The sequence below is a fragment of the Nanorana parkeri genome, unplaced genomic scaffold (assembly GCF_000935625.1).
Source record: "Nanorana parkeri isolate BGI_ZX_2015 unplaced genomic scaffold, ASM93562v1 scaffold910, whole genome shotgun sequence".
NCBI classification, from domain to species: domain Eukaryota; kingdom Metazoa; phylum Chordata; class Amphibia; order Anura; family Dicroglossidae; genus Nanorana; species Nanorana parkeri.
Window position 1 is genome coordinate 654,118 of NW_017307178.1, and position 14,708 is coordinate 668,825.

Below are 14,708 nucleotides of genomic sequence, written 5' to 3' on the forward strand. Positions count from 1 at the left end.
ACCAGCTTGAGTAGTACCCCTTCGTTACCATTCAATGCTGTGATAGTTTGACTGACCATTACTCAATCATGTATCACTGTGCCCAAATTAACTTAATACTATGTTTTTCAAACAGACACTGTGTTTAATATTTTTTTAGTATAAAAAGGAAAGAACATTTTTTTTTATACATTCCCCACTCCTCTCCTTCCTCTGTTGTGGCATGAAGGGGAGGGATGACCCATGTTAAATGATACTACCCGGTATGTGATCGCTGTAAATAATCCTCACAGCAATCACAGTACTAAGCCACTCGGATGAGCTCAGTACACAATCTGTACAATCAATACTGTAAAATGTATCTGGCCCATTTACTGTATTCTACGACGCTGTTTCAGTCAATAAATAATTATTTTTTAAATGTATCTGCCCCTGCACACAATTCAGGAATCTACGAAACCCTGATACATTGAAGCTGATCATACACTATTCTTGATCAACCAGCCGTAAAATCGCACAGTGGGTGCTGCTGTCGGCACCCCTCGATCAACAGATTGTACGAGCCGGTTGGAAAAATCTTTGAACAAACAGAATGAGCTGCCTCCGACCGCTGTCGGAATACAATTGTGACAGCACGGGATTCCTCGATCAGTGCTTGTGAGCACTGATTGAGGAATTGGTTATGTTTTCTTCATTCAGCCCGCAGGCTGAACAATGTATGGCCAGCTTAATTGTATGATTCTTAGCAGGGAAAACAAATTTGCATACACGTACTGCTGCCACTGCTAGAAGATGTTAACAAATGTGAATTTTAATGTACATTTTATATTCTTCCACCATCACTCGGGCATTAAAATTATAACTAATATTTGGCAAAACTAAATACAAGAGCAGCAAAAATTAAGTCCCCTTTTATAATAACTTTTTTTTACAAATATAGTTTAATGAAGCAAAAAAGAAAAAAAAAAAAAGACCCAATACCTCATCTCCACTATCTGAGGTTTCAGAATCAGAAGATGCTGCTGGTTTGCTCACGGGTACTTCCTTCTCCTCTGAACTTCCTCTTTTACGCTTGGCCAGTGTAAGCAGCTCCTATATTATAGGATTAAAAAAACAATTTGTGAAGATTATGGAACAGTAAGCACAGCATGTATTCCTTCTTTTTTTACTATTTAATCAGCTCTTACATGATCTCTTCATTCCAGAAGGTGATTTTTACCTAGGTGACTACATGAACTTTTCTTTTTGCAACAGTTTAAGGCCTGGTTCACACCTGGGCGTTTTACAGCTCGTTCCTATGCGCTGTAAAACGCTCAACTTGCGAAAACCAATAATTGCCTATGGGCATGGTTCCCACCTGGGTGTTTTACAGCGCGTAGGAACGCGCTGTAAAACGCCCAAAGAAGTACAGGAGCTTCTTTGGGGCGTATTTGCCCGCGCGTATCCATTAGGATACAGCCGGATACCCCTCAGAAACATTTATTTTCCCGCAAATCGCGCATATTGCGTAGGTGTGACCCAGGTGTGAACCCAGCCTTATAGAGAATAAGTTGGCCATTACAAGATATTCTGAACTGGCAAGGGAAGCCAATAGGCAAAATAACTGCTGATGGCAAGAAGGATGAAATCATGACATGGCAAATACTATATCAACATTTATGTATATTTCTGTTCATAACGAATACATGTATGTATTGTATATACCAGGGGTTGACAATAAATGTAAAATAAAAAGCCCCTTGGTACCTAGTAAGTAAGCAGCCAATAAAAAGGAGGACCCAATGAAAACTACAAAAACTGGTTAATAAGTTAGGTCCTGGTTGTTTTCATAAGGTTCACCATAGAAAACCCATTTCTAGGATTTTAATAAACATTTTACAGTAATATGCAGAAACCATATTTAAATTTTTTTTTTTTCAAATTCCTCATTTCAAAAAGTTAAAAAAGGAGAGCAATATAGAACTAAATCAAATAGTAACATTCGAAACTGGGTAAGTAAAACACCAATAGTGCAGAAGAAAATATCAATTATTGTCTAGAAGTTGTCTCAAGCGCACACAAATAATTAAGAGACTATGGCTGATATAGACGAACTAACAATTCCTGCCAAGAGAACAATACCCGTTCAAATGGACGACATTTCACTAGGCCTCCCTAGTTACATATAGGATAAAACCAAGGTTTGTGTGCCGTATTGACATGTCAGAACTAGGGACTATAAATGTAGACGGAAAGAACAAAAAACAAAGAAGGGAAGGCAAAGAAAAGAGAATGGAAGAAGGGAAAAGGGTGAGGGAAATGAGAAAATCAATAAAAGGGAAGAAATATATATATATATATATAAAATAGAAACGAGTCATTAGACCCCTCTGTAGGAAATTATGAAATAGGGTCCTGTTGGTAGGAGAGATATTCAGAGGATAATGTGAATTCAATCCAGTAAAACAAGGTGTTCTTTTCGGAAGTATTTTTGAGGGTGTAAGTAGGGTCCTCGATGTCGTAGATATGATAGATAAAATCAAACCAATGTAGTATATAGGTGGTGGGGCAGGGTTTTTCCACAGGGCCGAAGTAAAGGCATATTTCAAAATGTTGTCTTTTAGTAAAGCATTTTTTAAACAGAATTGCGAATGTGCAAGAACTTTAGGTCCCATCCACACCCGTCAGCATCAGTGTATTGCAGTAATGCTTTAGTGTGCTGCCATTCAATTCACATGGCACCTCAATGCACCTGTGATGTAGCTTTCGGCAAGCTTTAAGAACCTTTGCTTAAACCTGTAAAGAACTCCTCAGTTCCAGTATTGGAGTGTTAAACATAGATCATAATGTGAGTGCTGTGACTTTAAACAAGTTGCTAACAGGTTTTCAACAAGATTTAAGTGGTACTGAAGCTTGGCCACAGCTTGTATATAGTGACTGTCAAGTGTTTTTAACATTCACAAACTGAAGCTGGTTTGCACTTTAAAGGCTTGAACAAAGTTTGCTGAAAGCTCGGTGAATTATTTGTAAGTTTTCTGTAAACACTGCTCCTATAAAAGCTGCAGCCTGTGTGAACAAGGCATAGCTAATCATTGGGAAACTAACAAAATGAAGCAGCACACAAAAGTAGTAAAGATTGGCAAGACCTCTAAAGATTTTTTAACAGGCTGAACAACCATTTACAAATTGATGTTTGCCCCCTAGATGCACCGCATTCACCCCTGAGAATGGGACCAATTGAATGAGTCTCATGTGATCTGCTGCAGGCGGGAGGCACCGTATGATACAATGATAGCTGCCACCTCCCAAAGTTGTGGATGACGCAGACTGTTGGCATCCAGGAGTGATCGTCCGCAGGTAAGCGCAGCATTTGTGATTACTTGCAAATGGTCTGCAAATAGCCGTGGCCGGTGGTAGCCATCATTCTATTGTACAGAGCCTACTGCAGCAGATTGCATGAGTCTCACTCACAAGTGTAAATGGGGCCTAAAAAGTCTAATCTACATCTAAAGCATTAAGGTGGCCATACACCTATCGATTTTCGTTTGGGAAATCGTCCATGAATGGTCTTTCGAATGATAATCGATCAGTTGATGGGACACCAATGACTATGTACTGTACTTCTGGATGAATCCCCTTGATCGGTCAGGCTGGAAAACTTTTTGGGAATCGTGCAGAAAAATTGATGAATTAGTGGCATTTTCGTCCGATTAAAAAAAAAAAAATCATTGAGAACACTGCACATGCGCAAACGAAAATCTCCATTCTGTCGGATCAACGATATTCTGTGAGTTAGTATTGCCAACGAACGATCATCGAAAACGGCATTGGTCGATGCATGATGGACTATTTGAGCTAGAATCGAAAGAGGGTTCTAGGCAACAACGGAAATTTGTGATAAATCTATAGGTGTATGGCCAGCTGTACATCAGATAGTCAGATCAAGGCAAGATACATTGTTTATGGCTTGAAGCTTGCCATACATGTTGCAATATGACCCAACAATTCCCTTTCAGATATACAACTACCTACTAGGGCCTACTTAGGCTATCAATTCAATAAATATTCTGCTAGGCCCTTGCACTATTAGTTGCTGGTAGAGCTAGAGAAGATTTTAACAGGTATGGTTATCTTAAGGGTTCATGTACACTCACTGGCCACTTTACTAGGTTCACCTTGCTAGTACCGGGTTGGAACACTTTCGTCTTCAGAACTGCTTTATTTCTTTGTGGCATTGATTCAACAGTTTCAATGAAGCAAACATTCCAGAGAGTTTGGTCCATACTGACATAATAGCATCACACAGTTGCTGCAGATTTGTCGGCTGCACATGCTTGATGAGAAGCTCCACCAGCCTGTAGCGTTGATACAAGACAGGATGGATCCATGCTTTCATGTTGTTTACATCAAATTCTGACCCGACAATCCAAATGTTGCAGCGGAAAAATCGAGACTCCTCAGACTAAGCAACGTTTTTCCAATCTTTTATTTTACAAATTTGGTAAGCCCTTGCAAACTGTAGCCTCAGTTTCCTGTTCTTAGCTGACAGAAGTGGCACTCGGTGTGGTCTTCTGTGGCTGTAACCCATCTGCTTCAAGGTTCAATGCTCTTCTGTATACCTCGGATGTAACAAGTGGTTAGTTGAGTTACTGTTGCCTTTCTATCAGCTTGAACCAGTCTGGCTAATTTTCCTCTGACCCCTGGCAAAGGTATTCTTGCCCAGACAGCTGCCACTCACTGGATATTTTCATTTTTTTCAGACCATTCTCTGTAATCCCGAGAGATGGTTGTGCATGAATATCCCAGTAGATCAGCCGTTGCTGAAATACTCAAACCAGCCCGTCTGGCACCAACAACCATCCCAATTTCAAAGTCACTTAAGAGAACTATGCGGTAAGTGTTTTTCCCCATTAGTTCTCTTAAGGGTCACAGGAGGACATTTACTAGCCTCTCCCCACGACCCAAAGCTCAGTATATCACGAGCTACCGCTTGCGGTATAATGAGACCACTGCAGCCGGGATTGGATCACGACAATGCTGTAGAGATCCACCCGGCTGCGTGAATGACAGCTGGCTCTGCCTGTGAAGAGGCAGAGATAGTTGTGCCCCCCCCTATCCGTTCCTCTAGTCGGCGCTGAAGGATCGGAGCAGGGAGGGGGGATCGCTGCAGGGAGCCGTGACTGACAGTCACCTCTCTCTGCAGGGAGATGGGGAAGTGAGCGAGCGATGGTATGTGTTCTCTCACTTGCCGATCTATTGAGCCGACCTGTGACAGTTTCATTGTCACACGTCGGCTCCAACTATGAGGATGAGTGAGGCCAGCCCTCATTTTAACTGATTGGGTCGGGAGGGGAGTATTTCACTGACAGTTTTGCGCAGGCTTGGATGAACTTGGATCGCACCAGACCACGTACTTCGCTACTGGTGACTAGCCCTTTGGGGCTTTACAACTTCCTCTCAAGCCCTCCTTCTGAAATGATAGAAGCGCATACATTTTCCGTACATTTCCCAACTGCAAAACTGCAATACATTCAAAGCAAAAGGAGGAGTACTGTTACAAATCTTAACTGATGTGTTAAACCCAAGAACAGAAATCCTATGTTATCAACTTCCCCCAGCTATATTCTGTGAACTACAGAACACCTCCTACCTATGTAATAGAGATGAGGAGCGGAGGAATTGTTTGTAGTCCACATTAGAAGAGTACCCTAAGGTGACACTGCTGCTCCTTCATACATCCAGTAAGGGAGTATTGTCACTCTAGGAAAGGAAGTGTTACTGGCAGGATGACCAGGTGATAAGGCTAGAAAAGCACGAAAAATAGAAAACTAAGGTAGCACATCTAAGAACTGATGAGCTGCAATATATAACATTTTTGGCTTTGGGTCACTCTAAGGCCTCATTCCAGATAGCAAGGATAACTTGACACAAACTTGTGGCAGGGTTAAATTGTAATTCTTGTTAACTTGCTGCACACATTCCTGGCAAGTTGGAGACTTGCAGAACACTAGCAGCACAAGTTCTAGTTGACACTTTTTGAATTTGTAGCAAATATTACTCGGCCAGTCTACAGCAAGATTCCTGCAGGTCTTAGCAAGAGCTCTGCAAGTGTACAGCACTTTTGCAAAGCACGTTGATCTGGAGACTTGCAATGCAGACTTGCTGTAATTGTGCAACAAAATTGTGAAGCTTGGCAAGTCTGTAATAGTTTAGCAAGTCATTTCCAAACTTGCAGCTCAATTGCTTGCTATCTGGGATGTACACTACGTTAAAAAATCAGTTTGAAACTCATTCCTTTTTGACACGTGATGCTTTAATAAAAGTGCTTATGCTCCTTGCACATTACAATTGAGTGCTGGTGACTTCTATCTTCGAGTGAAACTCATTCCTAAATGCACCTGAACTCATGTAACGCTTTTCTGTAACTGACTGCACACCTAGGCATTCAGCAGCGACTAGGTTCAGTCAACCTAAAAGCGTTACCCCAAACTAGAAATTTCTACGTCCTAGGTTTGGTTAGCCTGGTTTTACGCAGCTAAGCCCATAAACGCATGTAAACGTGACAAAACCCAGCAACAAGACACAGAAAAATGTAGTCTGGGAAGCATGACGTTGTTTAAACTTCTGTGTTTAAACGCAACCGGCTAGTATGCATGAGGCCTAAACAGAAAGACTGATAAACACTGACCAGTGAACAGTCTCAGAACAAGTGTCCCAAATGTGGGGGGTGAGAAGAGGAGGAGGAGACTCATCTATTATAACAGATAGTAGTAGCCGGAATGCAAGGTAATGTCATATGAATGGGAGACTTTAAATTATCCTGAAATAGATTGGACACATGAAACAGCATATTCAGGAAGGGCCTGTCACTTCTTGAACACTCTACGGGATAATTTTATGGAACAATTGGTGGAAACCCCAATGAGGGAAAATGCTCTGTTAGATTTAATAAAGGAGAACTATGGGGTTGGTGAATCCATCTCCCTTTACTTCCTGGAACTCTGGCACATATGACTAGGACATGTGACCATGCACATCCTCTCTGGGGAGGAAAATGCCTTTCCCTGAGATCTTGCGAGATTACAGATGAGATTTCCCAGCGATGCTCTGCTGATGTAACCTTCCCAGGATGCAATGCTTGGGTACTGCCTAAGAGGACCAGGAAGTGGAAAATCAATAATGGTAATTAAAAGAAAACTATATATTTGTTCAACTAATGAATGTAAGATTTCATATCAGCATGCAGAGAGGTACACTGATGTGATTTTTATTGAAAGGTGTTAAAGGTCTTCTTTAAAGTCACATTCTTTAAATTATGCCTCTTGATCCAATTATCTTCTTCCTGTAGTTTTCAGGGGTCCCTCCAGCGCTGGTGCCAGTCTCTGATCCAGCGATGCCTGCTGTGTCCCACGGTGTGTCTGCGTGCATGGACTTACACTGCGTCTCTTCTCCTGGTCGAAGATCTCTCCTGCCCCATGATCCTTCATGGCTGCTCAATAATCTTCAGAACTTCAGACGGGAGAGAGCAGCGGAGAGACAGGTAAGTTTTTACCTATTTGGTAACTATTTATGTTTTTTGATAGATCTACTGCTTGCTAGCAGTAGATATATGCAAAAAAAAAAAAGCACAGAAGGTTTATTTGTAAAAAATAAGTCAACGCAACTGGACTTGCTGTATTTTTTTTGCCTTGACTTATTTGTTACAAATATACCATGACCTGGATGAATGAGAACCTTCACAGATACAGAAGGTTTATTTCTACTTTCAGTACACTACTTATGGCTGTGGCCGGAAAAGTATGAATGGTATCTACAAATAAAAAATATCATGGCTTGTTTATTTATTGTGCTGGAGCCATTAAAAAAAGCTGGGGGCTGTCATGAACCAGAGCAAGGGTGCACGTTTTGTGAACCTCTGAATTTTGCTTATGGAACCATGAGAAACAGGCAGAGCATTTCTATCTTTCTAGCAAACTTTGCTCCTCTGGCAGTGGCATAGCAGAAGTGTGTCCTCCTTCCATCCTCCTCCACACTGTCATGTGAACTTACATTGGTTGCAGGTACTGAATACCAAAGTGACACTAAACTCAGGAGCTAAATCTTCAAGTACCTCAAGTATCAACAAAAATGTATCTTATTTGTGTATCACCCGGCTGTAGATCCTCAAATCATCTCTGAATTGGTGCTGACACTGTCCTTCCTTCTGGAGGGTGACTACTTTTGTTCCTCATGTTGAGTGTACTAATTTGTATTTTTAGTCCATCTTGGGAGTGAGCTTGGAGTGATGACTACTTTACAACACACACAGGGACCATGGGGAACAAAGGTAGTCACCCTCCAGAAGGAAGGACAATGTCAGCACCAATTCAGAGATGTGAGGATCTACAGCCCAGTGATACATAAATAAGATAATCTCTCTCCAACCAGCCGCAGGAAACCGAAGTCCATAAAACTCCCAACTTTATTGTTGTAAATCCCACGCAAAGTTCAAAATAAAAAAAAGGTATACACCGCCATAATATCTCTCCCACTCCAACGCTCTCACGCGTTTCACCACTTGGGCATAACCCTAGAGGTCACAAGATACATTTGTTAATAGTTGGGGTACTTGAATGTATTGTTAAGATGTAACTCCTGTTTAGTGTCACTTTAATCCATGCATGTCCTGCTGGCAGTGACCCCCAGTGGACACCAGCTAACCAGACTTCTCCTGTGGGCTTCTTACATGTCTGAGGCTTTAGCCCAGTGGAAAGCTATTCCTTTTGGTGGGTATTGTTACACAATCGGGAAAAGATCTACAAATCAACCCCTAGACATGAATGGAGCATTAGGCGCAAAATCACGCCTTCCTTCCTTCCCGTCTTGAATTGTATTGATTGTAATGTCCTCCTTATAGTGTACAGCAGGGGTGCCCATTAGGTAGATTGTGATCTACCAGTAGCTCTGAAAGCTGATGCTGGTAGATCAGGAAGGGTGTGAATGGCGGCCCCTTTATTCCATTTTGGTATATTTATTTAGCTGTGCACACATGATTACCTTAGCCTGAGTGTGCTGAGCCAAGCTCCCTGACACCTCTCTGGTGGATTACATCAAAGAATATTAGTTTACACAGCCTGTTGCAAAATACAACAAGGTGAGCGGGGAGAGACGGACAGGAGAGCGAGGAAAGACAGCCAGGAGAGAGAGTAAGGAGAGACAGCCAGGAGAGAGAGTAAGGAGAGACAGCCAGGAGAGAGAGAGGGGGTTTTAGATCTCATGTAGCTCGTCATTTGAAAAGTAGATCTTAACACAAAAATTGTGGGCACCCCTGTTGTACAGCGCTGAGCAAGCTGTTGGCGCTATATAAATCCTGTATAATAATCACATTTTCGCAGGCGCACCTATCAGACTCTATGGTGCCAAAACTACTTGGAGTGAGCCCGTTGGCCTGGTTCGCACCTAGGCGATTTTCAAACTTCGCCGTGTTCACACCTGAGCAGCAAACGCCAAACGCACAAAAATGTACATGAACTTCTTTTGGAAGTTTGCAGCCTGTTTTCCCCCCCATAGACTTCAAGGGGACCGTTTGACAGAAGCATATTGCACATTTTCATGTGCGTTTGTACATGCGTTCATCCATTGACCCAAGGTTTCTTAAGCTGCCAGTCAAAACGCACGTCTTTGCGCACACACAAATGTGCAAAAAGAAAAACCCCGCTAGCTGAACCCACGCGTAGAAGCGGCGACGCCTTGCTGTGAACGGGACCGAAAATGAGTGGATGTATTTTTTCCAAGTTCCAAGCAAAACAACGCTCCGATGTGAATGTGCGCCACAGAAAATAATAAGACTCTTCACGCAGAGTGCCGCACTTCGGGAAACACAGGACAAAATGCTCCGGTGTGAATGGGCACCACTGAAAATAATAGGACTCTTCACATTGAGCGCTGTGGCACGTCGGGAAACACATCAAAAACCGCCCAGGTGTGAACGGGCACCATTGAGACACATTAAGTGTTGTCGCGCTTCGGGAAACACACGACAAAATGCCCAGATGTGAATGAGCACATTTGAGTCACATTGAGTGTTGTCGCGCTTCTGGAAAAATCACAACAAAATGCTCCGGAGTGAATGGGCACCATTAAGTCACATTGAGCGCCGACGCGCTTCGGGAAGCACTGGACAAAAAGCTCTTCTGTGAAAGGTGCCCACTGAGTCACATTGATTGCTGATGCGCTTCGGGAAAATCACAACAAAACGATCCGGTGTGAATGGGCACAGCTGAAAATAATAGGACTCTTCGCATTGAGTGTTGTCACGCTTTGGGGGACACTGGACAAAACGCTCTGGTATGAATGAGCACCACTGAGTCACATTGAGTGTTGTCGCGCTTCGGGAAAAATCGCAACAAAATGCTCCGGAGTGAATGGGCACCATTAAGTTACATTGAGTGCTGCCGCGCTTCGGGAAAACCACAACAAAATGCTCTGGTGTGAATGGGCACCGCTGAAAATAATAGGACTCTTCACATTGAGTGCTGTCACGCTTCGGCTAGCACAGGACAAAAAGCTCTAGTGTGAATGGGCACCATTGAATCACATTGGGTGCTGACGCGCTTCAGGAAAATCACCACAAAACGCTCCGCTGTGAATGGGCAAGGCTGAAAATCAAAGGACTTCACATTGAGTGCTATCGCGCTTTGGGAAACACAGGACACAACACTCCGGTGTGAATGGGCACCACTGAGTCACATTGAGTGCTGACGCGCTTCAGGAAACCCACAAAAAAGCACTCTAGGGTGAATGTGGGCATCAGCTACATAACATTAGGCATTAGATGTGACTTCTTCAGCCCTCCAGGATCCCGGGCCCTCCCCAGGCTTTGTAGCAGGTGTCTGGAGAAATGATGGAGCAGCGAGGCTTCTCAGCAATGATAGTACCAGAATCATCAGCCAGTGTATATGGGAGAGGACAGAAGAGACATCACACAAGTCTGCCCGGGCAGCGCAGCGTACATTTTATTGTCAGCTCTGAGGCGATAGAAGAAGCTCACATACAACCTCTTGTGTACCGGGCATTAGGTGCGGGTCAGTGCCCGGGCCCAGCGAACTGTACGGGGGCATTCCAGCTAAATGCGTGATAAAAAAACAGCGACTTCTCACCTGATCTAGGTTCGAATCGCTGCCGCTGTCCCCCGTGTCCGAATCGATAACGATTCGTCTCGTCCGTTTCTTCACCATGTTTGCGGCTACACACAGCAACACAGGGGCCCGACCACCGGAACCACCGTTCACGCAGCACGCACCGCGCCTGTGCAAAGCTCCCTAGCTTTCAGATCCCGCCCACCAGCGCCATGACGCATATGAGGGAGGGGCTGTGACGAGAAAGACTCGCTCCGTCGGTACGTGATAGCGCTTGGGATGCAGCTGGCCACATTATGTGCTTCCTATCGCTCGGTATCATGGCTCACAGTGAATTATGTGTGTGTCTCCTTCAATACGATAATAAGAAATCGAACTTTCTGAGAAGTGTCTGCGGCGCCGCTTTTAATAGGTCGCAATTAGATGACGTAAGAGGGCGGAGTTGACCGGGTGACGTCGTGACTTCCATGCTGGAGAGCTGTCAGGTCGTACCGGGCGATTCCGGCTTGAAGTAAGTGAATGGTAGCACGGTTGGGTGATTGGAGGGGGATGACATGATTTGTAGTAGAAAAGGAGCATGTATGACTAGATATATGTGTCCTCTGTGATAAATCCTTCCTTTATAAGCTTGTTCCATCCTTTGTGGATGTGTGATGAGCAGGGGAGCTGGAATTGGAATGACAGCCCTGCAGGAAGTCACCTGTGGTAGTCACCCTATTTCTGATTCCAGTTGAAGTTTACCTGTGGCCATTTGATGAATTTCTGTGATCAGTTGCAGATTTGTGTATTATGAGTGACATTTATAGAGCACTTAGTGGCACGATTAGACTCACATCTTTTCCAAATCAGACCATCTAATTAAAGCTGAATTGTGGATACAAAAACTTTCACTTCAATATAGTCCGTTACCCCAAAGACTAAAAATCCACATTGTGTGCACACATTGCCGTTTTTAAATTCAGGTATTACATTGTGAAAATAAGTGACATCATCAGTGTGCTGCACAGAGCTGGGGGAGTTATCCAGCAGGCTCCACCCACTACAGGCTGCCTGCAGAAAACTATAGGAGGGGGCTAAGACCAGACCAGTCACCCTGTACAAGGAGAGAGAGACATAAGGTACCCATACACTTTACAACCATCGCAAGTCTTTTGTGTTGCGATGGTTGCAAGGTAATTTTTTAAAAACGTACCATCTGCCCATCTTGGACAGCCCGCCCTGAGGGGCGGGCTTCCGATGACTGCAATGCTAAACGGGCAGCACACCGGCCTGTGTAGCATTTGTCTTACGAGCAGGCCACTGACCCGCCGACAATTGTACAATTCTCGGCGGGTTTTGAGCCTGCTCGTAAGACAAAAGACATGCGACCGTACAGTAAAAACGGTTGCACACCTTCCATAGACCTGCCGATTATTGTATGATCGCGGGATTTCCCGCGATTATCGTACGATAATCGGCAGGTGTATGGGCACCTATAGATGACCAGTAATAATACTTGGTACTTGTTAGTCACCAATCAGAGCAAAGTGTCAGAGTGTGAGTGTGCTTTTCTCTCACCTCATAGTTCTAGCCGACCTGTGACAATGAGACTGTTACAGGTCGGCTCAGTAATAGCTCTATACTGAGCCTAGGGTGACGGGTGGACGCTAGTTTGTGTCCTCCCGTTACCCTAAGGAGAACTATGGGGAAAAGCCCTAACCCCATAATTCTCCTTTAAGCAACCACTAGCTTCCAGCCATAGCAAATGCAGAAGACGTAAGACCTAAACAGATGGCCTGCTGTAAGCAGTTATGTTCCGTGGTATTACAAGGGGAGTACTGAGGTGCGGCCCGCACCCGGGTAACACCATTGGAGGGGTGACACCAAAATGACTGACAGTCATTTTGGTGTCACCCCCCTCTGAAAAGTCAGGCGCTTGGTCATGGACCGAACGCCCGACAGTATCAGGAGAGAGAGGAAGGGACCCGGCGGCATACCTTATCCCGCCGGGTGACTGTCCCCTCCTCTCTCTGCCGGCGTCCATCACCAAGATGGCCACTGGCAGGTATCAGAAGATTGCAGCGCGCGCAAGATGACATCATCGCGCAAGCGCGTGGTGACGAGTCGGCGGGGTGACACCCAGTAACTGCTCCGGGTGTCACCCAGCCTCGGGATGCCCCTGCGTGGTAACCCTAATATTTGAGGCAGTGAAAGAGTTAAATGCAAAGGTCCTTTCTGACCTCTTCTTTCTAGTTGAGCATTACAAGGGGGCATGGTGGGATTGTGGCCGGGAGCAGACGCTGAGTGTTGTACCCTGTGGTACGAAACGTCCTATTTCTTTCCAAGAAGCCCCACATTACTAAGGCCTTGGGGTTGGAAAGTTCAGGGTGCGAGCCGCACCCTGGTTTCTCCAGGTATCAGCCATTTTTTGGTGACACACTTACATCTTGTGCAGCTCAAGGCACAAACAAGATGGCACCAGCGGAAGCTTCTAGTGCGCAGGCTGAAACTCCTCCTACTCGCACCGTGGCCGAGATCAGCAAGCACAGCTGCCTGCCTCACCAATGCTGAGGCTTCCAGAGACTCCTCTCCAGCTGCTTTGGATTTCTCCCGCTCATCACCTCGGCCACCATGGGCTGAGGGCAGGTTCCTCAGAGATATACTGCACTCTGTCCCGGGGAGTTGGATGCTTTGGCGAGAGAGTACACTCTGGAGTGGAATTGCTGATCTCAAGCTGTAATTCTCCAGCCTGGACTCTGGGGGGCGCACCTGCTTGAAGAAGACAGAGACTCTGTTTGTTATAGTCTATACACCCTTGAAATGATCAAGCTGCTATTCACAGATGATTCCTATCGCTGTTCCTGCACATAGAGGAGAAACAATCTTTTGGAGAAGCCAATAGACCTGAACTATGATGCCGGCCACAGTCAGAATATTCAAACAAAGTCGGCAGCTCATTGGCTGCCCGCTCTGTTCGTACAAAGATTTCCCCCGATCAGCTGATTGAGAGACACCGGCTGAAAGGGTAGCGACGGCAGCGCCCACTTTTCGAATTTCCTGAAGAACCGGACGAGAGAGGCAGAGCCGGCTGTCATTCAGGCAGCAGGGTGGATCCCGACCTGAGTTTACCGGATCCTTCCCTGCCGCAGCGTAGCTTTGCCCTGTCAGCATATAGCATATATGTTGGGTTTTGGGTCACAAGAGGACATAGTAAATGTCCTCCTGTGACCCCAAAGAGAACTATGGCCAAAAAAGGTTGGGCCATAGTTCTCTTTTACATTGTTTGGAAATGGCCTTATAACCCTTCCCAGATTTATAGGCAGCAACAGTTCTTCTCTAAGATCATTGCTGATATCTTGCTTCTTGACATTGCGTTAACACACCTGATTGCTCCAGACCAGCAAACTGCTTAAACTTCACTTTAAGGGGTTGTTCACATCATATACAGTGTGTTCCAACACGTTTAGCTGCTGGAACGCACTGTATCGCATAGTAAACTCCTCCCGGCGATCTGTGGCGGGAGGGAAAGTGGCGGTGCATTGAAGTCAATGGCACCGCAGCTATGCCTTTCCCCTGTCTGCAGTGTGATTGCCCGCACCAGAATGCGTGGCATCAGTGCCTGCGTTGCGGTCTAGTGCGATCAGAAAAAATGCT

At 44.9% G+C, this 14,708-nt stretch overlaps 1 protein-coding gene across 1 annotated transcript in view; it reads right to left on the minus strand.

The window, feature by feature from the left end:
- Positions 1-11,250, minus strand: part of RTF1 (RTF1 homolog, Paf1/RNA polymerase II complex component) — a 38,869-nt gene extending 27,619 nt beyond the window's left edge. Inside the window, exons 1-2 of the mRNA XM_018566039.1 lie at positions 11,097-11,250; positions 961-1,071 (exon numbers count right to left, since the gene is read on the minus strand). Coding sequence (XP_018421541.1) covers positions 961-1,071; positions 11,097-11,174 — 189 coding nt within the window. The 5' untranslated portion in view covers positions 11,175-11,250. The remainder of the gene's footprint in view (positions 1-960; positions 1,072-11,096) is intronic.
- Positions 11,251-14,708: the final 3,458 nt, after the last annotated feature.